At 37.6% G+C, this 23,775-nt stretch overlaps 2 protein-coding genes across 5 annotated transcripts in view; both read left to right on the top strand.

Moving 5' to 3' along the window:
* The window catches only part of slc37a1 (solute carrier family 37 member 1), a 43,538-nt gene extending 29,154 nt beyond the window's left edge, over positions 1–14,384 (top strand). For both annotated transcript variants that reach the window (XM_044216793.1, XM_044216794.1), the window contains 5 exons: positions 2,466–2,539; positions 2,651–2,729; positions 4,748–4,845; positions 5,877–5,941; positions 12,025–14,384. In XM_044216793.1, coding sequence (XP_044072728.1) covers positions 2,466–2,539; positions 2,651–2,729; positions 4,748–4,845; positions 5,877–5,941; positions 12,025–12,040 — 332 coding nt within the window. In that variant the 3' untranslated portion in view covers positions 12,041–14,384. The remainder of the gene's footprint in view (positions 1–2,465; positions 2,540–2,650; positions 2,730–4,747; positions 4,846–5,876; positions 5,942–12,024) is intronic.
* Positions 14,385–17,175: 2,791 nt separating this feature from the next.
* pde9aa (phosphodiesterase 9aa) overlaps positions 17,176–23,775 on the top strand; it is an 80,255-nt gene continuing 73,655 nt past the window's right edge. The window contains exon 1 of one of the 3 annotated variants that reach the window (XM_044216026.1): positions 17,176–17,550. In XM_044216026.1, the coding sequence (XP_044071961.1) occupies positions 17,488–17,550 (63 nt within the window). In that variant the 5' untranslated portion in view covers positions 17,176–17,487. The remainder of the gene's footprint in view (positions 17,551–23,775) is intronic. The other 2 variants (XM_044216028.1, XM_044216025.1) reach the window with 2 other exon arrangements.

Genomic DNA, 23,775 nt, shown 5'->3' with positions numbered 1-23,775 from the left:
AAGTGCTTTGCTTAAAGTAGAAGAATGAGATGTATTTATCTAGTGACTCACTTCTCACAGCGAACTGTAGCAGTGACCTTTAACAGAAGCTTTTAAGTGGTGATTACATGCATGTTCAGAAAGGAATAATCAGACATGATTTACCCTACATCTGCTTCATTATTAATTTTTTGAGGGGGAAAAAATCTGACATTTTCTCAATAATATGTTCTGCAAAAGCCTAATAATTCACATTTAAAGTTAATTTTATTTGTGTGAAATTTTTTAATATCTCCATTAGTAACTAACACGTGAAATTAGCCTCCAGCCAAATCTAGAGCATGGAGGAAACTCTACCTCAGAGAAAACAACATATAATAAGAGCAGTCAAGTGCGGCATTGGCAAGTGCAGACAAAAAAGATACATGGAAAGAGACTGCAAATAAAATAAATGCCAGCTACTGTATGTATATATATCACCATTTGCACCATGTATACATATTATTTCAGATAATGTGTTCATCTAGATACAGTATATTGTACAGTCATTCCAAAACACGTCTCAGAAGCTGCACGTACACTTCTGTATCTCTTACAACAATTAAGTAATCAAAAACAGGCTACTCTTTACCAACATAGAAGACCTCTTGTTACCATTTTAATTCAAAAGAAATTAGTTTAGTAGCTACAAAGCCCAAAATTTCACAATTAGCATTTTGATAAAAATGGATCCAATAATGTTGCAGGTGGTAAAGATGGGGCTAAATTTAAGTACTGGGTACCTTAATCCATAATAGTATATAATAATAATAAATTAGTTGATTTATATTTTGTATTAATAATCTGAATCTACAAAGTAACTAGTAACTAATTTTGTGAAGTAAAAAGTACAATATTTGCCTCCAAAATGTAGTGGAGTAGAAGTACAAAGTAGCATAAAATGGAAATACAGTAAAGTACAAGTACCTTTTAAATTGTACTTTAAAAGCTGGAGTGCGGAACTTTTGTCTCTTTCTGGCAGTGAGAGTAATACTGTACTGTAACACTGTCGATGCGTGCTTATGATGTATGCCTACAGGTGAGCTCGCCCCAAATATTTTGTGAATACCAACCTGTCCAAGAGCAGTAACGTGACATTGGTGTCTGCCCTCAGTCCGTCTCTCAGCGCTCTCCAACGAGGAAAAGATAAAGCTACATCAATGGTTCTGTGTTTGTCCTCGCTGTCGATCACTTTGTTTTGTTGACAGTAATCCTTCTTCTGAATGCTAAGGAACTTTTTTTGGACACAATTTACAATCATAGTACACAAAATAAACAATTTTCAATAATAAAGCAATGGCGGATCACGTTGCTCTCTACATGGCTCTGGGTCGCTCCCCGCTTCCACTCTGGCAAACCAATCATTGCTGGTTGGTGTAAAACGCATCATTACTGGTGTTGCCACAGACACCAGATTTAAAGGTCCAGTATGCAGGATTTAGTGCCATCAAGCGGTGAAATCGCAGTTTGCAACCATTTGAATACCGCTCGTATCCCTACCCTTCAAAGCATGTGAGATAAACTACGGTGGCCGCGAAACTAGCAAAAAACGCAAAAGGCCCTATCTAGAGCCAGTTTTGGTTTGTCTGTTCTGCGCTACGGTAGGACCATGGCGGTTCAACATTTTATCCTCTGTGGATAAAAATGGCTTATTCTAAAGTAATGAAAACAACTATTCATATTTTCAGGTGATTATGCACTAATGAAAACATACTTATGAGTATTATATTACATTTCTGCCAATACCAACTCCTAAATGTTACACACTGGACCTTTAAAAACTCTGATGTACTGCCAAATACAGAGATATATAAATAGGCTTAATCAGCATTGTATGAACTCGTTTGGCAAGGGCTTGAATGTAAAGGATGTTTCTTTTTATGTGTAAAAGCCCCACACTCTAGCTGTCAGTACAATTCTTAAGTAAATGTACATCCCTCTGTGTGTCCAGCTGCTAATCATGTATGAGTTCCAGATAAATTAGGTCACATGACCTGGCTAAATTTAACAGAATAGCTCATCAGCACTGATTGGTTGATTAGCTCAGCCTTAATGATCATCAGTGGTTCATTCAGTGCAGACATTGTGGCTCAAATGATGACTCTTAATTCATTCACACTGAGCTCATGATGGTCACAGCTGTGGCTCATTATTCTCACAATATGCTGAAGGGAATTTGTAAATGTTATGTTGTGTCACTGTGTGCTACAGCAGAAGATGAGGTGCAGCTGCTGAGCAACAACAGCAGCTCTGATATAGTACAATTATCATAACACACATTGTTGGTTTGCACCAAGTGAAGCAGTATAAACTTTATCAAACATGTCATATATATTTTCAGTATGAGGGGGAACATTTATTAATACAGGAGTACAGTGGATTTGGGTGGCTGTAGAAACTCCATAACTGAAAACCAAGATATAACTTACCCAGTCTGTGTTTCCCAGGCATGCTGTTAGTGTGTGGAGGTCTAGTCAATGGACCTTACTCCCTCATCACAACCGCAGTGTCTGCTGATTTGGTAAGTGTTTTAACTCTAATTCCAATCTACTAAATTCGAACATGAGTATTAAGTCAATCTGCTAAGGTCCCCTCTCTCATTCCTCTTTCTCCATCTCTCCTTTGACCCTAGGGGACCCACAAGAGCCTGAAAGGCAACGCAAGAGCATTGTCTACTGTCACTGCCATCATCGATGGCACAGGATCTGTAGGTCAGTATCACTGATCAACAGACATTTAGGTTTCTGTACTAAATTGAATTAGTTACAAAACACAATAAACAGGGTTCCTACATAGTATGGAACAGAATGGAATTTGATGTGTGTAAGTATGGAAAAAAGAGAGCGAGTATAGAAAAATATTTGTTTCCAGACTATTGCCCCCATTATGTTTTATAACCTATATAAAATTCAGAATTTCTAAAAATAAATTGATCATACAAGCAGAGTGTTTTTCATGGCGTTTGGAGCAGGCAGCCAGTGCAGCCAAAATGTTTACCACTGTGTGAGAGAGCGCAGGCCAGAGCAAGCTTTATGTCGTCAAAAGCAAGGCAAGAAGTATGGCGTGTGACTGAACGCACACTCCTACACAGAGCTGCCTCTATGCCTGTACGTCACAACCAAACAGCTCTGCCCCAAGTGCCTTATAACTGTACCATATCCAGACATCAAATTAGTTGGAAAGAAAATGCGGCAATATCTTTGAATTGCATATATACATAGCATTACAAATAACCAAATATTAAGCTTGTTTGAACATTTATGAGTTATGCAGTGATGTAGTTATCAGAAAAGTAAACAGACTATCTTTTCTGCGTACCATATCTTTATGGCTGCGTTCATCATTGTTTCCATGGACACAGTGAATAAACAAGGCTGCACAGACGCCATGAAATTTAAATTATTTAACTTTTTTCAACTAATTTCTGGTTCTTATTTATAAAAGAGACAAAAAAATATGGGGGGAACAGTAATATAATATTATTTGTCAATATGTTAAGGGAAAATAATATGAATATAGCAATGGTTAGTTTACCTCCTCTTTAGGCAGAGATGTTTGACAGTGGAATGTCGTCTAACTTTCTGCGTGGGAGTGTGGACTGAGCGGTCACAAAATTGATTTGTATGATGTCCAGTACCTAGCTACAATCTTCTGGCAATTATTTGGCAACATAATAACCATAGATAGTCAGAATGTAACATATTTGGATTTTAAAATAATTTATTTACATAATAAACATCCAGCTATTTGTACTCAGATTTCAAATATGGTCTGAAAATTCTACAGAGAAGTCTGGAAATTTGAGTCTGGAAAAGTATGGAATTTTAAAATGGAAAAGGTACAGGAACCCTGAACCCAGCAAGCACGATTTTAGTTTAGCTTTAAGTTACGAAAATACAGAAACACCATATGACCTTCTATCATGCAAACCTACCAAAGGACACAAATAAAACTACTTAACAGATAAGGCTGGTGTTATTCAAACTTTTTCTAATTTTCAACAAATCCCATGGAAAAAAACAAACCAACAATGTGTATGTGTTAGTCCGTCTCGCAATGCTTTTAAACTTCCCTACCCTGTCTGTAGCACTCAGCCCAAAGCCCATTGGTTCCTACTTAAGACTTTTATTATTATATATAGTTTCACAGCAATGGGTTAGTATACATTTGGTGGTCTAGTGAATATTTCAGGCAGCAGGACGTGTATTTGGGTTTGAGAAAAAACTACAGTGTGTATGTTCATGTTAATGAAGGAACATGTCAGAGAGACAGAGAGAAACTGCACACACGTCCTTTGGATCGAGGTGTGGGTTGCCAGGTTGCGGTGATAGATGGGTTAAAATTACAGGAGTTTCCCAGGAGAAACAACAAAACGGGAGGGATTATTTCAAGGGAGATGGCCTTGAAATATGGGGAAAATATGGGGAAAACCTGGGAAAAACGGGAGTGTTGGCAGGTATGTCTATGGCACAGACAATACTTTTTAGTAGGAGACATTCATTGTTGGTTTTGGTCTCCACATGAAATATCACCAGCCTTATCTTTTAATGATATGCTTAGTGGTGTTCATGTTGGCATATCTTCTGTTATTTTTCAATTCAGTGTAGCATTTTTCATTAAATATAAGACTGATTTAGGATTCAACCTGTCCGAGATTCCTATAGATTTTTCTATAGGGAGATAATCCACACATACAAACAAATGATCCTAATTATGTTTATGCTGTCAGGTGCAGCACTGGGCCCCCTGCTGGCTGGGCTGTTGTCTTCAGGAGGCTGGAATCAGGTCTTCTACATGTTGATGACTGCTGACTTCCTTGCTCTGTTGGTGAGTGCTTTAAAAACCATGAACAACAGAGGTATCATTACCAATAATAGTAGTAGTTGTAAAAGAGTTTCATTGGGCTGTCCTTAAAGCTGCACTACGCAATATTTTATATTGGATCAAATTACTGTCACTTGTATGTGTCAGTCATAGTGATGAAACCTTATCTATATGTTAAAATATATATATATATATATTACGAACTATCACCAACTCTGCTGTTTCCCTCAGCTCTATGGCACTTGTTAGCCTTTTTTAGCTAATTGTTTTGGATTTACTCCTTGCAGCTTTACTGTTTTAGTTCACAGTCACCGCTTTCATCAAGCTTGTTTCCAGCAGCAGCAAGCAGATGTTTTCAAGCAAAAAGCTCTAAGAAACCCACTGTACAAGCAGGTGATTATAGTGGAGCATTTTGCAGCTAAAAAGCCAGATATTTTTATCAGGCTAAAAGCAGAGTGAATATTGGACTTAATTCATCAGGTGGACACAAACACAAGCCCAAATGAATGTTGACGTTGCCATAACAACTTAATAATTAAATTATTTTTTTTAATATAGCGCCAATTCATAACAGAAGTTATCTCATTTTCCTATAGAGCAGGTCTAGACCGAACTCTTTATAATATTAATTACAGAGACCCAACAAATCCCACCATGAGCAAGCACTTGGCAACAGTGGCAAGGAAAAACTTCCTTTAAGAGAGCAGAAACCTTGGACAGAACCAGACTCAATGGTGGGCGGCCATCCACCGCTGCCGTGTTAGGTTTTGAGAGAGAGATTTTGGGAAGGGGGGGCACAATGCTAATACCACCTAGAATTTATAAAATACTAGAAATGTAATTGTCTCCAAGTGGCCAAAAAATCAATTAATGTAGCTTTAAATGCAGGCTGGTGTTGTTTTAATTCAAGTTTTGATACCAGCACCACACAATAGGAATATGTTTCAAATATTAAATGAACTAAAAGCTAAATAATAAATGAAGTTAAATAAATAAATGAACTAATATTTTATATTGTGCATGCATGTGTGCAGCTTTTGCTACGGCTTGTGACAAAGGAGCTGGCCTCAACTAAATCCCGTCCTATCTCCACTGTAGAGTAAGTCCTGCTTTTCTACTGTTCATCATTTTACTAAATTTCCTGTTTCTATTGGCTATTCTTGCATTCCTTCCATTCCTTTGCTTCCTATTTCTCACAGATCCACATTGTGAATGACTTTGATTTAAATTAAAATGTTGGGCTTGGGTGTCAAAATTGTTTATATAGTATTATATGTTATTATAATAGTTATATCCAAAAGCAACTCTAACTTTAAACACACATACATTGAAAACTAATACCAGTGAAGTGTTTATTTATTTTTGACTTACATTTTATCATGAGCACAGAATACATTACAGTATATACATGCAGTGCCTATACTGTAAATATGTTTATAGGTTGTTTTTGTTGTATTATATTCTATTATTATTGTTGTTTTACCGTCATTGTGGGTTTATTGTGCTGTTTTTTTTGGGTAAAGTATGACACATATAGGTTTAATAATCTAGGCTGAGTAATATGTAATATTTGTGTGAGGTGTGGGGGTCGGTGACTTGCTGCAATGCTGCATCCCTGCAAGACACTTGGAGGACTGGCGGGAACAAGTGGGATTTGAGGGGTTAATGGGGGTAGGTGGGAATTGGGTGGGTAATTTAAGTGATATAAATTCTTTTCTTTTTTTTTTCCTCATCATTTTTCATAACTCATTTAAAATTCAACTGCTTTAAAAAAGCAAAATGCCTCTTATAGATTTCCTAGCTAGGAACCGTATGGATATAGCCATGCTCAAATAAACACATTTGAGAGAGAGAGAGATGATATAAATAATTGAGAACTGTACACACAATAAAGGAGTAGTAATATTGTTGCATAAAAACCTGAAAAAAGATATCCTGGAAAAAGGTCACAACAAGGAGGGTAAAGTTGCTTATATAAAGTGTAAGCCTATGGAAGGAAACTTGCTTTTGTTAATATACTGTATATGCACCTAACACCTTTGATTCTGCTTTTTTCAGTTACAAGTTACTAGCAGAATTGTCTGGTTTTGAACTAGTTGTTGAATACCATTTTGGATGTCCTTATCTGACCACCATGGCTATATATGCTAATTACATTTTACCAGTGCCATTAAATGGAAATTCAATCTATCTTTATTACAGGATATTGATTTTTGTGAACTATCTGAATTGCATTACTTTATTGAGATCCATAGCTAATCAGTTGAGGATGCAAGCATTCTTTGGGATTCCATTTAAGGTTTTATAAGAAACAAAGCAATTTCTTATTCATCTAAGATGAATAAAGAACACAAATATATGAACTAGAAAAATGTGTCTCCCATTTAGAGCAGTCCTAGCAAGTACAAGAAGAGCTGTTCATTTACTAAAGGAAGATCTCAGTAATGTTTTGACACAAAAGGCAGAATTTTCTATGCATAAAAATAGATTTAATCAATATTATTATGGTAGCTATCCCACTCGTTTTCTGGCAAATAAATAAAAAATTAAGGATTACTCTTCTGATATACTAGCAGTTAGGTCAGAATCGGGCTCTCTCAAAGTCAATAAATGAGAGATTTAGGAAATATTACAGAGTTATATACTTCAGAGAACTAGGTGCCACTAAATGATATGAATGGTTTTCTTAATAAATTTTTATTTTGGCATCCCTATCTTCACGGAAGCTTTATCTTTTGGAGACCCTTTGTCTCTGGAAGCGCTTAAAGAATCCCTACAGCAAATGAAGAAGGCAAAAGTACAAAACACACTGCTGCCAAACGGCGCACGTCAAAACAGCCGCCCCTATCATTTTCAATGTACAGCCCTACACCGGCGCTCATTGATTCATTGCTCCACAGCACTTCACACCACTGTCCTATTTCCAGCCTCGCCACCCCTGAAAAAATGCTGCCGAGAAACAGCTGTTTTGTACTTCAAAACAATGTTGGTTTTAGATGTTGTTTACTAGTTTGTTGCTTGCTTTTGACTGTAGTTTTAACTATTTCACTTAATAATAAATTAACAAACTCCACTCACTCCCTCCCAGAAAAGGAGAGAGGAAAGAGGCACATCATGGGAAGTCTCCCAACAGTCTAGGCCTATAGCAGCATAACTAAGGGCTGGTTCAGGACTCACCAAGCCAGTCCTAACTATAAGCTTTATCAAAGAGGAAAGTCTTAAGCCTACTCTTAAATGTGGAGATGGTGTCTGCCTCCCGAACCCAAACTGGGATCTGATTCCACAGGACAGGAGCTTGATAACTGAAGGCTCTGGCTCCCATTCTACTTTTGGAGACTCTAGGGACCACAAGTAACCCTGTATCCTGGGAGCGCAGTGTTCTAGTCGGATAATATGGTATTATGAGATCTTTAAGATACGATGGTACCAAAACATTAAGCGCTTTGTAGGTGAAGAGAAGGATTTTAAATTCTATTCTGGATTTTACAGGGAGCCAGTGCAGAGAAGCTAATATTGGTGAAATATGATCTCTTTTCCTAGTTCTTGTCAGTACACGTGCCGCAGTATTCTGGATCAACTGGAGAGTCTTAAGGGACTTATTCGGGCAGCCGGATAACAAGGAATTGCAGTAGTCCAGCCTAGAAGTAACAAATGCATGCACTAATTTTTCAGCATCATTTTGAGACAGGATGTGCCTGATTTTTGCAATGTTGCATAGGTGAATGAAGGCAGTCCTTGAAGTTTGTTTCATGTGGGAGTTAAAGGATAAATCCTGATCAAAGATAACTCCGAGGTTCCTTACAGTGCTGCTAGAGACCAGGGCAATGCCATCTAGAGTAACTATATCTTTAGATAAAGTGTCTCGGAGGTGTTTGGGACCAAATACATTAACTTCAGTTTTGTCAGAGTTTAACATCAGAAAGTTGCAGGTCATCCAGGTCTTTATGTCCTTAAGGCATGCTTGAAGTTTAGTTAACTGGTTAGTTTCATCTGGCTTGATCGATAGATATAACTGACTATCATCTGCATAGCAATGAAAGTTTATAGAGTGCTTCCTAATAATACTGCCTAGAGGAAGCATATATAAGGTGAATAGAATCAGCCCAAGCACAGAACCTTGTGGAACTCCGTGACTAACCTTGGCGTGCACGGAGGATTCACCGTTAACATGTACAAACTGAGACCGATCTGATAGATAGGATTTAAACCAGCTTAGTGCGGTTCCTTTAATGCCAATTACATGTTCCAGTCTCTGTAATAGGATGTGATGGTCAATGGTGTCGAACTCAGCACTAAGATCTAACAAGACAAGTACAGAGACAAGTCCATTGTCTGTTGCAATTAAAAAGTAATTTGTAATTTTCACCAGTGCTGTCTATGATGCACTCTAAACCCTGACTGAAAATCCTCAAATAAACTATTGTTATTTAGAAAGTCACACAACTGATTGGCGACTGCTTTCTCAAGGATCTTAGAGAGAAAGGGAAGGTTAGATATAGGTCTATAGTTGGCTGAAAACCCCAGGATCAAGAGTGGGCTTTTTAAGAAGCGGTTTAATTACAGCGACTTTAAAGGATTGCGGTACATAGCCTGTTAATAAAGACAGATTGATCATATCCAGTAAAGAAGTGCTAATTAAGGGTAAAACGTCTTTAAGCAGCCTAGTTGGAATGGGGTCTAAGAGACAGGTTGACGGCTTAGATGAATTAATCGTCGAAGTCAGCTGAAGAAGGTTGACAGGAGCAAAGCAGCCAAAACACACATCAGGCTCTACATCTGTTTCCAAGGTTCCTGTGTTTGAAGACAAGTCAGCACCGGTTAAAGGCAGGACTTGATGAATTTTTTCTCTAATAGTTCAAATTTTATCATTAAAGAAGCTCATGAAGTCGTTACTACTGAGAGCTATAGGAATACATGGTACAATAGAGCTATGATTCTCTATCAGCCTGGCTACAGTGCTGAAAAGAAACCTGGGGTTGTTTTGTTTTTTTTCTCTATTAATGATGAGTAGTAAGCTGCTCTGGCATTACGGAGGGCCTTCATATATGTTTTAAGACTATCTTGCTAGACTGAACGAGATTCTTCCAGGTTGTTGGAATGCCATTTCCTTTCAAGTTTTCGTGATGTTTGCTTTAATTTGCGGGTTTGGGGGTTATACCATGGAGCTAACCTTCTTTGTTTTGTTATCTTCCTTTTTAGAGGAGCGATAGAATCGAGTGTCGTTTGCAGTGAGCCTGTCGCTCTATCAACTAGATGGTCAATTTGGGAGGGGCTGCAATTTGCATAGGAGTCCTCTGTTATATTGAGACATAACATTGAATTAAATGCAGATGGGATCGCTTCCTTGAATCTAGCCACAGCAATATCAGATAGACATCTAGACTAAGAATTTTTGCCTAATGGCGTGTAGTCCATTAATAGCAGTTCAAAAGTTATTAAATAATGGTCCGATAAAGAAGGATTCTGTGGAAAGACTATTAAATGTTCAATTTCAATGCCATATACCAGACCAAGGTCGAGGGTGTGGTTAAAACAGTGAGTGGCTTCATGTACACTCTGACAAAAGCCAAATGAATCTAATAATGAGATAAACACAGTACTAAGGCTATCATTTTCAACGTCCACATGAATATTGAAATCACCTACAATAACCACTTTATCTTTTTTAAGGACTAAACTAAGGACTAAACTGTTTCACTGTTCAGTGGTCAGTGTTAAAACAAAAGGGTTTAGGTTTAGATTTTTAACAATCTATTGATATGGTAAAAACTTTATATGCTAATCCCTTTGCCAGTGTGGTTACTGGGGGTATAAGTAACTAGATCTAGTCGACAGGGAGACCCTCTATCCCCTATATTATGTATTTTATCAATGGAACCCCTTTCCCAGGCAATAAGGCAGTCTTCTGTCATTAAACCAATAAGCATAAGTTCTACTCATCACATTTCTCTTTTTGCAGATGATGTACTTTTATTTTTGTCTAAGGTGCAGTAGTCCTTATCTTGTATTTTTGAGGTTTTCAATAAGTTTAGATCCCTTTCAAGTTACAACATCAGCTGGACATGGTCTGCTCTATTATTATTATTAAATTGCTTGAGTGATGCTGGTATGAGCCACAACATTCCAGTAGTTTCTTACTTTAAATATCTTGTAATAGATATATTCTTCTTTAGGGAAAAAAACTGTGAGACTTATACTCAAATATCGAACGGTGTTCAAAGAGATACAGAAAGGTGGTGTTGCCTACCCATTTCCATATCGTCCAGGATTTCAGTAATTCAAATGAATTTTCTCCCTAGAATAAAGTTACCTCTGTCCCCTCCATCCAAGTACTGGAAAAATTTACACAAAATTATCTCTCAGTTCATATGGAAAGGCAAACATCCTAAAATGAAAATGAAAAGTTTGCAGAGAGGGAAAATGTCTGGAGATTTGGCTGTTCCAGATATGAAATTATATAACTATGCTTTACATCTGCATCCTTTACTAAACTGGTTCAGTGACGAAAAATCTTTTCTATGGCTTGTAATAGAAAAGGGAATTCTATATAATTTATTGTTTATATAATATAGTACATATTACAAGCTTAATGAACTTTAAATTAACCTTAAAGATGAGTCATTCTTTTCAGTTGTTATGCAGTCATTTCTTTATATTAACTATATCATTTTTTATGAATATAAAACCCCAAAGAAGACGATGTACTTCTAAAAATGTGTTGGAAATAACCCAAAGTCTTTGTGAGGCTCGCATGTTAAAATAAATGTCATGTAGCATCCACAGTGGATGCTGCCATGTTGGTGTAACTGCAGATGAGAAATATTCTGCCTGAGAAATGTTGCCTGGATTTAATTATTGAAGAAGTCGCATCCTTCCCAATAGGAAGGTAGAATTTAAACACAGCAACAAACCTCAGTTCACAATATTATCACTCACTAAAATAGTAATTTGACATTGAACTTGGTAGATGAACAAATGTTCTGAAGCAAGGACACAACAATGTGTAATTTAATAGTTTGATTTATTTACATATTATTTAATTGCGAAAATAGAAAAAAACAAAGAATAATGTTCCTTCATGAACAGAAAGTTCAGTTTTTAGAGAGCTTATTGCACTTAACTGTAAAACTTAATGACACCCAACTTATCAATATGGTGTTAATGTTTGTCTCAACTTCACAGGTTGAAGGAGCACTGAGCACTTTGATTGTACTGCTTCCTTGTCTAAGCCTGAAATGGACTGTGGCTCTGACAATAACTGGACTGTCCTGGGCATGAGACATTAACAGACACATGTTAATAAAGAAACATGTGTGTATGTGTGTATACACACTGCTGTGCCAGCTACAGTAGTTGCTGCAAACAAGACTGTACTTGCATCCCTGAGGAAGAACTGAAGTTGAAGGTGTGGCTGGTGAACCAAACAGAACTGCAGCAGATTTCATCTAGAGGATTCATCTGCACATACTGTACCTGCACACAGAAATGCACATGTACTTAACGTCCTTGTCTCTTTCTCACCTCTTGCTCTGTTGACCTATTTCCTATGGCAGCCAATTTGAGCTTGAACACACTACCTTCTACTACTCAAAGGATTATCAGATTTATAAAACTAGCCTTACTTTGACATGTAGATTAGTACTTTAGATAAACTAGAAGTGACAGTTATTTATCTTGGATAGCAATCTTTGAAACAGCAACTTCCATGACTGCGTTCTCATGGATCCTACTATAGTTATGGGCAGACTCTTCTTATTCTTATCCTTATAACCACACCAAACCCTGACCTAACCGTAACATCTCTAACCTTAACAGTCAAGTTTATATCTACACTTAATCATCTAAACTATTATACCTAAGGGACCATTTTTAATTTTACTATTCTAAACCCAGCCTTCCAGTGGGACCATGGTGGCATCTACCCTGGTTTTAGACCTTTGAATCACGCCCATGCCTGCCAATTTTAGGCTTTCTAATAGATTTAGTGTTGTGCTCATTGATGTCTTGAAAAAACAACCAAGCCAATCAGAGCTTTCAGGAGGGATTTAAAATTGGGTCGTCAGAATTGGGTTCCTTTGCCAGACCCCAAAAAATGGCAACTTAAATCAATAATAATACTAAGGGCAAAATGCCTGAAACAAAATGCAAATTCAGTCTGTTCGTCAGGGATCCATCATGTTGTTTTAATTTTGTGAGAAAGTGCTCGTTAGCTAGTAGCTGCCAAGCTACACTTTTTAAATAATCACTTTGCATATGTTTTATGAGGAAGAAAATACATTCAACACTTCTGTTAGGCCTCAAGGATAGATATAATGCATTTTGGTGAGTTTTGTTGTTTGAAAACTCCACATGGCACATTTAAGGTTAGTTCACCCAAAATCTCACTTACCTTGAGTTGTGTGTTAGGTCAGATAATTTTGGTTTTATTTGTCCAAGTTTTCAGATATCAGTCTTTAAGATTTCTGCCTCCACCCCAGTATAATGGAGATGAATTTAAATTTCGTTTGTAGTGCTTACACCATTGAAAAATGATGATATTCAACAGCAACATCTTTCCAGAAACAGTGTCCCTGTTGACATTGTGTCATAGGGACTGTTTCTTCCAAAGAAAGTAGTTGAACTTAAAACTGTTGACAGCTTGTTCTGTGAATTATCTAGGATAACAGGAACACTGCACATACCAAGACCACTACAACTCTCTACTGTGTGGAAGTTGCTGTTTCAGTGTCACCTTTGCCTTACTGAACCAAAGAGATTGTGGGGTTCATGTTGTAATTTAAATAAGAGACTATTTATTTTGAAAGTCATTTGTTATTCCTGTCAGTTTTTGTGGTGGTTTCTGATTTTCTGAATTTGTTATGAAATGAAGGCACCAAAGTTGTATTTTTATATAAAACTTGCAGATAATAATGTATGTTTTTTCTGTCTGGATAGGTGGGTGGGGGATCTGAGATATAATGAATGTAAAGTTCCTCTAACTTGTCAAACCACATATGGATATATTTTGCAATGCAATGTTGATAAATTAGGTTGGTGTTGAAAAAAGTAATCATAGTGACTGAATCTTATCTCAGAATGTAAAATAGGAATATCAGTGAATTTAACACTTCTTCCCATATCTGATCTTATAAGCATAAAAAATCCTGTTGTTGAAAATTGTAAAACTAAGACACTAAAAGTTCATAGTTAGTGATTCTTTTTCCAGATTAGTTTAATAATTATAATTACATTCTGTTTATGTAAACTGTACTAGAATAAAATCCACAAAATACAAACAACTGGTAATGTTTAAACTTCATGGAGGTAGCAATGAGACAACATTATGCCTTCGTTAGAGCAAGACCTCATGCTGTGTATAGTTATGTGTCAGTACTTGAAACATTGTGTGCCTTGTTTGTTGTTTGTCTCTTTGCTGGGCAATTGATTTTGTTAAAAAAAAAACATATCCAAATGTTTCCTTGTTTCTTTACAAATTAACTTGGTTTGGGGATAGTTCACTCCCAAAGTATTGTGGGGGGAAAATAAACAATTTGTTTTCTTCACTTAACTGTGTCGGCGTCGTGTTTTTGGTGGGTCTTTTAGTGGCTCTTTTTGCAGCGTAATACTACTGGCTGGCTAAATCGGTCTACTTCATGGCATGGAGTGGCCTTAAGTCTCAGCTGGAGGTGGCAGGTGTCATCCGAAATGGTAATCTCCTGACAGACAGAAATCCACTCACTGACACAGGCAGACTAGAAATCACACACACACACACACACACACACACACACACACACACACACACACACAGAGACAGACAGACCGACAGGATTGGGAAAGGGTAGTTTACAGGTATATTGATCCCTGATTTGAGCTAGAACTCCTCTTAATGCCACAAGATCAAGATAGAATGTGTTAATTCAGCTTTAGAGGTGTTTGTAGGTGTCAAATTTTAACCAGTCTTTATGCCAAGCTAAGCTAATTGCTAAACTGCTCTGGCTCCATACTTAACACACAAACATGAGATTGGTATCAATCTTTTCATCTAATTCTCAGTAAGTGAATAAGTGTATTTTCCAAATTGTCGAACTATTTACCCATTCACCTGGAGGCAGGTCTCATTAGAAAGCAGCTAACAGTTACACTTACATGTTCATTATTTATTTATTTGTTTCAGTAAATATGAGTGAATAGGCCACTCTCTGCTTCACCCACACACAGTACAAACACACATCAGAAACATTCAAAAATGAGCTCCAAATCCAGAAATAATCAGTACTCAGTCAATACATACAAAATGAACAAAAAGGAAAAAAGAATGTAGCTTGCAGAAATGTGAATACCACATTCTAAGGCTCCCTTAAGAGGTTTTTAAATGGTAACTAATGGATTTATTAATGATTGATAAATAATTTACTAATGGTTCATAGATCAGTTATAAGGCCTTAATAAGCACAGTTTGGGACACCAGGTTGCGGAAAATCCCTTTGGCTGGTGTTTATCCCTTCCATTTGGTAATAATGCAGTTATAAATGTTTGCAATCTATTAAATGCTTGTGGTATTCTCACTTTTCTATAACCCATTGAGTCTGCACTTTTAAATGTTAGTAAGTCTTCCAATAAGGGTTTTAATCATGAAGTCTGCCGCTGTGTTAATAAGTTGATGATAAATGGATTTTGATCCAGATCGTCTGCATCCCTCTTACAGAAGAGGTCAAATAGTCTAACCAGTCAAAGGGATTTCTCAGAACCTGGCAACCCAAAAATTGTTCTTGTTAATGGCTTATAAATTATCTCTAAAGAATAGGTATGTGACTTATTAACCAGTCCATTTGATATGACCTCTCTATAAAGGGTGACTTATAACAATTGGTATCAAAGTGTGCTACAAGAGAATAAACATAAGGTGAAAAAACCCACAGAAAGTGTAAACAGGAAATGTTGAGCAGATACAATGTATACAAAAAGGAAAAAAGTCATGGAAAAAGCAACCGCCATGCTACAGACTTTTAGTACTCTTAGTACTTTGCATAGATTTTAAATAATGATGGACACCACGTTTCCACGTCCTCCCACTGTGCAAAAATTAAGCCAAAATTTCCCGGATACGGGAGCTGCCATCTTGTGGTGGTGCGTCATTTGGCGCCAGAGTCTGCACAGTAGTGATCGAGGTTCTATCCACGGTATCGAGGTCCCGCCTATACACCTGGCCGACTCACTTGCAAGCCGTGAACACTTGAACACACATCAGCCTGATAAGAACTACCTAAAATGACAGAAACCATCTTTGGGAAAAATTTATTTGACGTGTACTTTGAGTTTTTTGTTTGGCTCATGTCCCATCCACTAACATCGAGGGGGCGGGGTTTATGACCTATACTGCAGCCAGCCACCAGGGGGCGATCGAGATGTTTTGGCTTCACTTTTGGGGAGCTGTCATGTCGTCCATCTTTTATATACAATCTATGGTACTTAGGCACAGTGGTGCTTTTAGCTAGACATGCTAACATGCTCTTAATGACTGTGCTGGCATGCTGATGTCCAGCAGGTATATTGTGTACAGTGTTCACCATTTTAGTTCTGCTTGTTAGCATGCTAACATTTGCTACATAGCCCTAAACACAAAGTAGGTAAGGTTGATGGAATAGTCATTAGTTTTGCTATGATTTTGATTGTGGCGCTAGAAAAGACAGAGGATCACCAAAGTGACAGGGGGGGGCTTTAATATGGGTAGCAGATGGCAGCTAATCCAATAGTTGTCGAGACATTTGACTCAAAACCATAACTGTGAACCTCATGGTGGCGCTAGACAAAAAGTTAGGGGATCACCAATGTCATGTTCATCCTCTGGGGACCATCAATGTCTGTAGCCTACCAAATTTTGTAATAATCTGTCCAGTGGATGTTGAGATATTTCAGTGTGATTTACCGACCAACCAACCCACGTTACCAACTCCAGAACCACGCCACTACTGGAGCTAAAAATTCTGTAAAATTGTTTATAAATTGTCTGTTTCATAAACCAGGAAGAGGGATTTTTCATACCACTACTGTCTTACATTACTGTTACTCTTAAGAAACATAAATCTTTTTTGTCTTTGAAATTAACTTCAATCTGAGTGACCCAGTCTTTGGTGTGTAACCAAACAAGGCAACACAGCATGAGGGGACTGAGTGACATCACTTAAACTTGTCTCTGATTTGTGGAAATGGAGATGTTACAACTGTTTTCCCCCAAGTATTGCACTCAAAAAAGACACTAAGTAGTAGGCCGTTTGTGTAATCTACCTGCAGGCTACAGCTCCATACAGGTGTGTGTAGGCTATTTGTATGTGGGTGTGAGAGACAGCGCCTGTAGGTGACCGCGCGCAGACCCAAGAGGTCTGTAGTGAATGAGGGAGGCGGGGACGCGCGTGGACAGGCTTTATGAGATGCGGTCAGATAGCGAGGTGACAGAAAGGAAGAGAGATCGGGAGAAAGAGTTAGAGAAAAAGAAAGAGAGTTTGTATCAGTGTGTTTGACGGCCAGACAGGCAGGTGGGATGACTCCACTTACACCCCCTCGGTTTGTTTAACGGCGGTGGGAGTTGGACCGGAACGGGGGACACGGAGCCAGGAGCAGGAACCGCAGAGCGACGCACCGACGCCCGGGAGAGGAGAGGGGACCATGGGCTCCGCTTCGTCCTCCTACCGGGTCATCTACCTGGACGTGGACGGCAGGATTCAGAAGGTACGACAAATATACTTTATGGAGGCCACATGTCAACACTGTAAGTAAAAAAAAAAAATAAAATGAAATAATAAGAAATAAACCACAAATAGTCAGCTAGATAACCTACGACACTACAAAAAAAGACATAGCCTACACCTTCATAGAAAAATGCCTAACCGGGCTAAATTAGTTATGGGAACTCCAAAATGGCCAGTAAATAAATGTTATTTCACAAGAAGAAGCTGGGGGAATGTGGCTGGTTGAAATGTGAGGGGGAGGGGATTACTATCAACAACACAAAGTGAAAAGTGACATTATGAAAAAAAAGTAACTTTTGAAAAGGGACATTTTGAAATAAAAGTCTTCATAATGACAAAAAGCCCAACTCGTTTTAAAGTGGTAAATCATTTCTATTATTATTATTATCAGAATTGTTAATATTAAATCAGCCTATTTCAGTATTATATATTTTCTGTAGTTATTCATTATTCATGTTATTAATTCAATTCAATTCAATTTATTTATATAGCACCAATTCATAACTGAACTTATCTCATTGCACTTTTCCTATAGAGCAGCTCTAGACCGTACTCTTTATAATATTAATTACAGAGACCCAACAAATCCCATTAACCTATCAACCTATTAATTAGGTTATTAATTAGATATTTGATAATTAATTAATTTCATATTGCCCATCATGGAGTCCCATAATAAGTCTCTAGAGATAACAGGGAGGTTAAAAAAGCATGATAATGCCATTGTAAAGTATCATAATTATAAAGTTACTTCTCAATACAACAGTCCTTGCTAGAATATTATACAAGTGTGGTAGACTAGTAGGTACAATTACTTGAGTAAAACCTTAAAATTTATACTGTAAATCTCTACAGTAATATCTGTATTGATAATTGAACAAAATATGCTACAGTAGCATAAAGTCACTTAAATTGTAATATTGAGTACCACAGACTATAGAAATGTTATTGTGATGTCTTGTTTATTGTGATTAAACAAATGTCATAAAATATGATAAAGTTGCTATAAATTCACAGTGTGCATAGTGGATGCCCTGTAAGTCCATATGGATTTTACAGAAATTGGATGTGGTGAGTTTTATTTTGTTAGCAGTAATTTATCATTATTTCTGGACTACCTAGGCTCAACTCACTAAAACAGAACTGTGTCCTTGGTTCATAGCACCCTTACAAAAACATTATTGTAGCATTCTTATAAATCCCCTGTAATATTAAGATGCCACAGAAAGATCTGAGGCATGCTAGAGTTAGGTGATCATCACAGAGAGTATCAGGTGTGTTTTTATTGTTGTGTATAATTTACAGTAAATTGAGTACATTATACACAAATGCTGGTACGGCCTTTAGTCTAAATGTCATGTCTGTTTATCGGACTGAATGTAATGATACTGAGCATTTTATTAGCTAAAAATAGTGTGCATAAATAGAGGGACCATGGTTATGATGATGTGGATGAATCATCACCATTCACTGTAACCTAACCATTAGGGAATGTGTGTGTGTGTGTGTGTGTGTGTGTGTGTGTGTGTGTGTGTGCGCGTGTGCGTGTGTGTGTCAGATGCAGAGAGTAATAGATTGCTGAATGTGTGTGAATTGGTGAATGTTTACAGTTCATACAGGCAGAATAATCTCACAGGTTTGTTTGGATCTCTGTCGTTTCTGCTCCACTGACCACCATAAACCCCACTGTTTCTGCAGCACACACAACTCAATATATTAAACACACATTTAATTCTCATGCAATCTATTCATCCAACAAAATACATTCAGGGGCGACTGTGGCTTAGTGGTAGGGCAGGTCCTCCACCAATCGGAAGTTCGCGGTTTGATCCCGGCTTCCCTCAGTCCACATGTCGAAGTGTCCTTGGGCAAGACACTGAACCCCAAATTGCTCCTGAGGGCTGTGCCTTCGGTGAGTGAGTGTGTGTGTGAATGATTAATTAGTTTCTTTGTAGTGATGAGCAGTACAGTGAATGCGATATGTAGTGTGTGAAGCGCTTTGAGTGGTCAGAAGACTAGAAAGGCGCTATATAATTACAGTCCATTTCCCATTTACATGAAAATCACACACTGGAGCTGTCAGGTTACCAACCTGAAAGCTATTGTTTTTACAGAACCTTTCTTTGCTGTTGGATGTTAATGGTTGTATAATAAATATTGCAAATATTGAAGGAAACACACAGAAATGTTGCCGCAAGTCAGCTGCAATTAAACCAAATGCATGCAAACTACACCTGTGTCAGCTATTGATGACCTTTCTGTCATTGCCTGTACTTTAGAGTCCTGCAGATTCAGCAAGACTGGGAAACACTGAAGAGCTGACAGCAGTATTATGTGACAATGTATCTGAACTAAACTAAACTACATCAAGAGTTTTGTCCCATGTTAGATACCCAGTATTTATAAAACTGACTTCAACTCTTTTGTATTGAAGACAGCTAGCTATGTTAGGGTTGATTTTAACATTTGTAATAGGTATACATTTCATATATGTAGACATTTGGCAAGAATCAAACAAAATATTTGCACACTATACTAATAGCTCCCAGCAATTTTAATTTAGTAGAGCAACGTTTCGATCTATCAGATCTTCGTCAGGCATTGTCAAATGTAGTAGTAGTGTAATGTAGACATTTTCCATTACTGTAATTGAATTTAAATTAGTTTTTTAGATATTGCCCATTATCCAAAATTCATGTAATGTTTTGGAATGAAATCCTTCAAATATGTATTGAAGTAATGTAGCTGCAAGTTTGCATCTGTGCATTTTGCTCCCATGTGCTTAAAATAAAAACTGAAACTTTAAAGAGAATTCTGATAGAGTTGGTTGTGCAAAATGTTTTGTGAACTTGTATTTGATTAAAAACTGGGAAAATAGTAATAGTTGGCAACACTATAGATAAAGTTATATAGTTTTTAAAACCACTGTGGTTCAGACCAAAAAAGAAAGAAAAAACTTTCTTCAAGTTCTCACCCATTGGAGGCCTTTCAACTGACTTCATTCATCATTTAATTTTTCCATCCATTTTCTGAACCTGTTTTTCCTGTTCAGGGTCACTACTACTACTCAGTTCAGTTGAAAGGAAAACTTAAATCACTGTCAGCCTGAACCACAAGAAGCAATATCCCACCAGAACATCCAGATTTATTGCGATCTGAACCATGCCTGGCACAGTCAAATTTAAAACTTGAACCACTGCCCTAATAGGAAACATCATTACTTTTTTCACAGAGAATACGCAAAATTCCAATATTCAATATTAAAAACACACTTCATGGGCAGTCATACTCATAGACAGTCAAGGGCAGTGTAAATTTCAGATGATTTGTCCCATTTTTTCTAATGCGGAAGGTTTGCACTGCTGAAGTCCATCTCCAGACTGGAGTGTTGAGGCAGAGAGCACAGCTAGAGCTCTGTTTACATTGATAAACCAATGGAGGAGGAATGGCAGCTCATAAAATGCCATAAAATGAGGTTTATGCCTCACCGGCACGTTGCATTTATTGCGTTGTGTCTTCTTTATGGAGTTCACACAGAGTGTGTATATGTCCGCTGCACAAAACATTTCCTCATGCAGACATTTTCACAATCTGGAAAATATGCAATAGGGTGAGAGGATTTGCTCTTGTTTAAAGGGTTAATACAGCTTAATGAGTTTCAAGCATTAGACAGGGACACGTTAAGTTTGTTGTATCTTGAGAACTCCTAGTGGCATAGAAATGGAATAGGAGAAAAATTTAATAGAGATTATGGACAGCAGTGTCCAGTGCTATCAACTACAGATAAATAGAGACAATATCTCAATTTTCATTGAGGATGTCTTGTTTTTTTATGGTTAAAAATCAAATGGTTAAATCTGAATGTTCTGGTCTGTGTGTGTGTGTATTCCAATCAGCTGTGTGGTTGTATTTGACACATTACCACCAGCCAAATTTTCTGTATTGACTGTTGATAATATTGAGCTGTTTGTTCGTAGGGTTGGTGGTCACAGCTAGAAATGCTTAGATGTGTCCCTGTACAAGCTGTGTAACAGACACAACCACTTAGATTTGGATTTAGGTTCTAATATTAGATTAGTTTTAGGTCAGGGTTACAGATTTAAGGTTGTATGCATTTGGCTATGAAAGGATAAAGGATTGGTAAGGAAATCAATAGTCAGTGGACGGTCCACATGTATACAGATATTAATAGAAATGTGTGTTTATGTGCCTGTTTTCCAGCTGCAATTGAACACATATTCTTGTTATATTGTTGTTTGTTTTAAATTACAAATCAGTTGCATATTCAGCTGAACTTCATACACACACAGTAGGTGAACAGCTTGTATTACAAAGCCATGTTATTATTACGTCGTGAGCTCTGCCTTTTTCCCTGTATTCACTCTTTTCTGTGTTTTTTTTTTCCTTTTGTTGTCTCAAGTCCTTATTCAGGCTAATCAGATTCTGGTTAGCGTGTCCTGATTGCATGATCAGGTTTGAATATGGCATCTTTTTTATTTGCATAATAGTGGATGTAGCTGGTTTATAGTGTGGGATTATCATCCTGGGTGATGCATGCAGCAGCAGCAGGGAACCGATTATGATAAAGTGGGGTTTGTTATTGAAATCAGTTGCGGCATCTTAAAAAAAGAACATGAATTTGTTTAGCAGTGGTTAATACTGTGGACAGTAAAATGTAAATAATCCAATTTTAATTTTTTATTTTATTTATATAGCGCCAATTCATATTCGTAGTTATCTCATTGCACTTTTCTTATAGAGCAGGTCTAGACCATACTCTGTTATTTACAGAGACCCAACAAGAGCAAGCACTGGCGACAGTGGCAAGGAAAAACTTCTACTGGGGGCATTAGGAAGATTGCAATCACACATCCAGACTCTGCAGCTCCGGAGGCAGAAATACTTGCTAATAGCAATAGAAGCAGAAAGGAAAGAGACAAGAAAGCACAAAACTACGGGGGAGAGAAGATGTCGAGTTAGTAACATGCATTAATGGGATAAGAATGCATACAGATGGAGAGGGAGAGAAGGAGAGAGGTGCATCATGGGAAGTGTCCCAGCAGTCTAGGCCTAGCAGCATAACTTAGCGATGGTTCAGGACTCACCTGAGCCAGCCCTAAGTATAAGCTTTACCAAAGAGGAAAGTCTTAAGCCTACTCCTAAATGTGGAGATGGTGTCTGCCTCCCGAACCCAAACTGGGATCTGATTCCACAGGAGAGGAGCTTGATAACTGAAGGCTCTGACTCCCATTCTACTTTTGGAGACTCTAGGAATCACAGGTAACCCTGCATTCTGGGAGCGCAGTGTTCTAGTGAGGTAATAAAGTACTATGCGCTCTTTAAGATACGATGGTGCCTGACCATTAAGAGCTTTGTAGGTGAGGAGAAGGATTTTAAATTCTATTGTGGATTTTACAGGGAGCCAGTGCAGAGAAGCTAATAATTGAGAAATATGATCTCTTTTCCTAGTTCTTGTCAGTACACGTGCCGCGGCATTCTGGATCAACTGGAGAGTCTTAAGTGACTTATTCCGGCAGCCTGATAATAAGGAATTGCAAAAATCCAGCCTAGAAGTAACAAATGCATGGACTCGTTTTTCTGCGTCATTTTGAGACAGGATGTGCAAGATTTTAGTAATGTTACGTAGGTGAAAGAAGGCAGTCCATGAAGTTTGTTTCATGTGGGAGTTAAAGGATAAATCCTGATCAAAGATAACTCTGAGGTTCCTTACGGTGGTGCTAGAGGGCAGGGCAATGCCATCTAGAGCAACTATATCTTTAGATAATGTGTCTCTGAGGTGTTTAGGACTAAGTATAATAACTTCAGTTTTGTCAGAGTCTAACATCAGGTTTTTATGTCCTTAAGGCATGCTTGAAGTGAACTGATATAATTGGTTATCATCTGCATAACAATGAAAGTTTATGGAGTGTTTCCTAATAATTTAATATTATAAAGAGTACAGTCTAGACCTGCTCTATAGGAAAAGCACAATGAGATAACTTCTGTTATGAATCGGCGCTATATAAATACAATTGGATTGAATTGAATTAAATAATATTGCCTAAAGGAAGCATATATAAGGTGAGTAGAATCGGTTCAAGCACAGAACCTTGTGGAACTTTGGCGTGCATGTACATAACATGTACAAACTGAGATTGATCTGATAGATAGGATTTAAACCAGCATAGTGCAGTTCCTGTAATGC

The sequence above is a fragment of the Siniperca chuatsi genome, linkage group LG12 (assembly GCF_020085105.1).
Source record: "Siniperca chuatsi isolate FFG_IHB_CAS linkage group LG12, ASM2008510v1, whole genome shotgun sequence".
Classification (NCBI taxonomy): Eukaryota; Metazoa; Chordata; class Actinopteri; order Centrarchiformes; family Sinipercidae; genus Siniperca; species Siniperca chuatsi.
The sequence above is the reverse complement of the archived record's forward strand: the minus strand, read 5'-3'. Positions and strand labels throughout refer to the sequence as shown.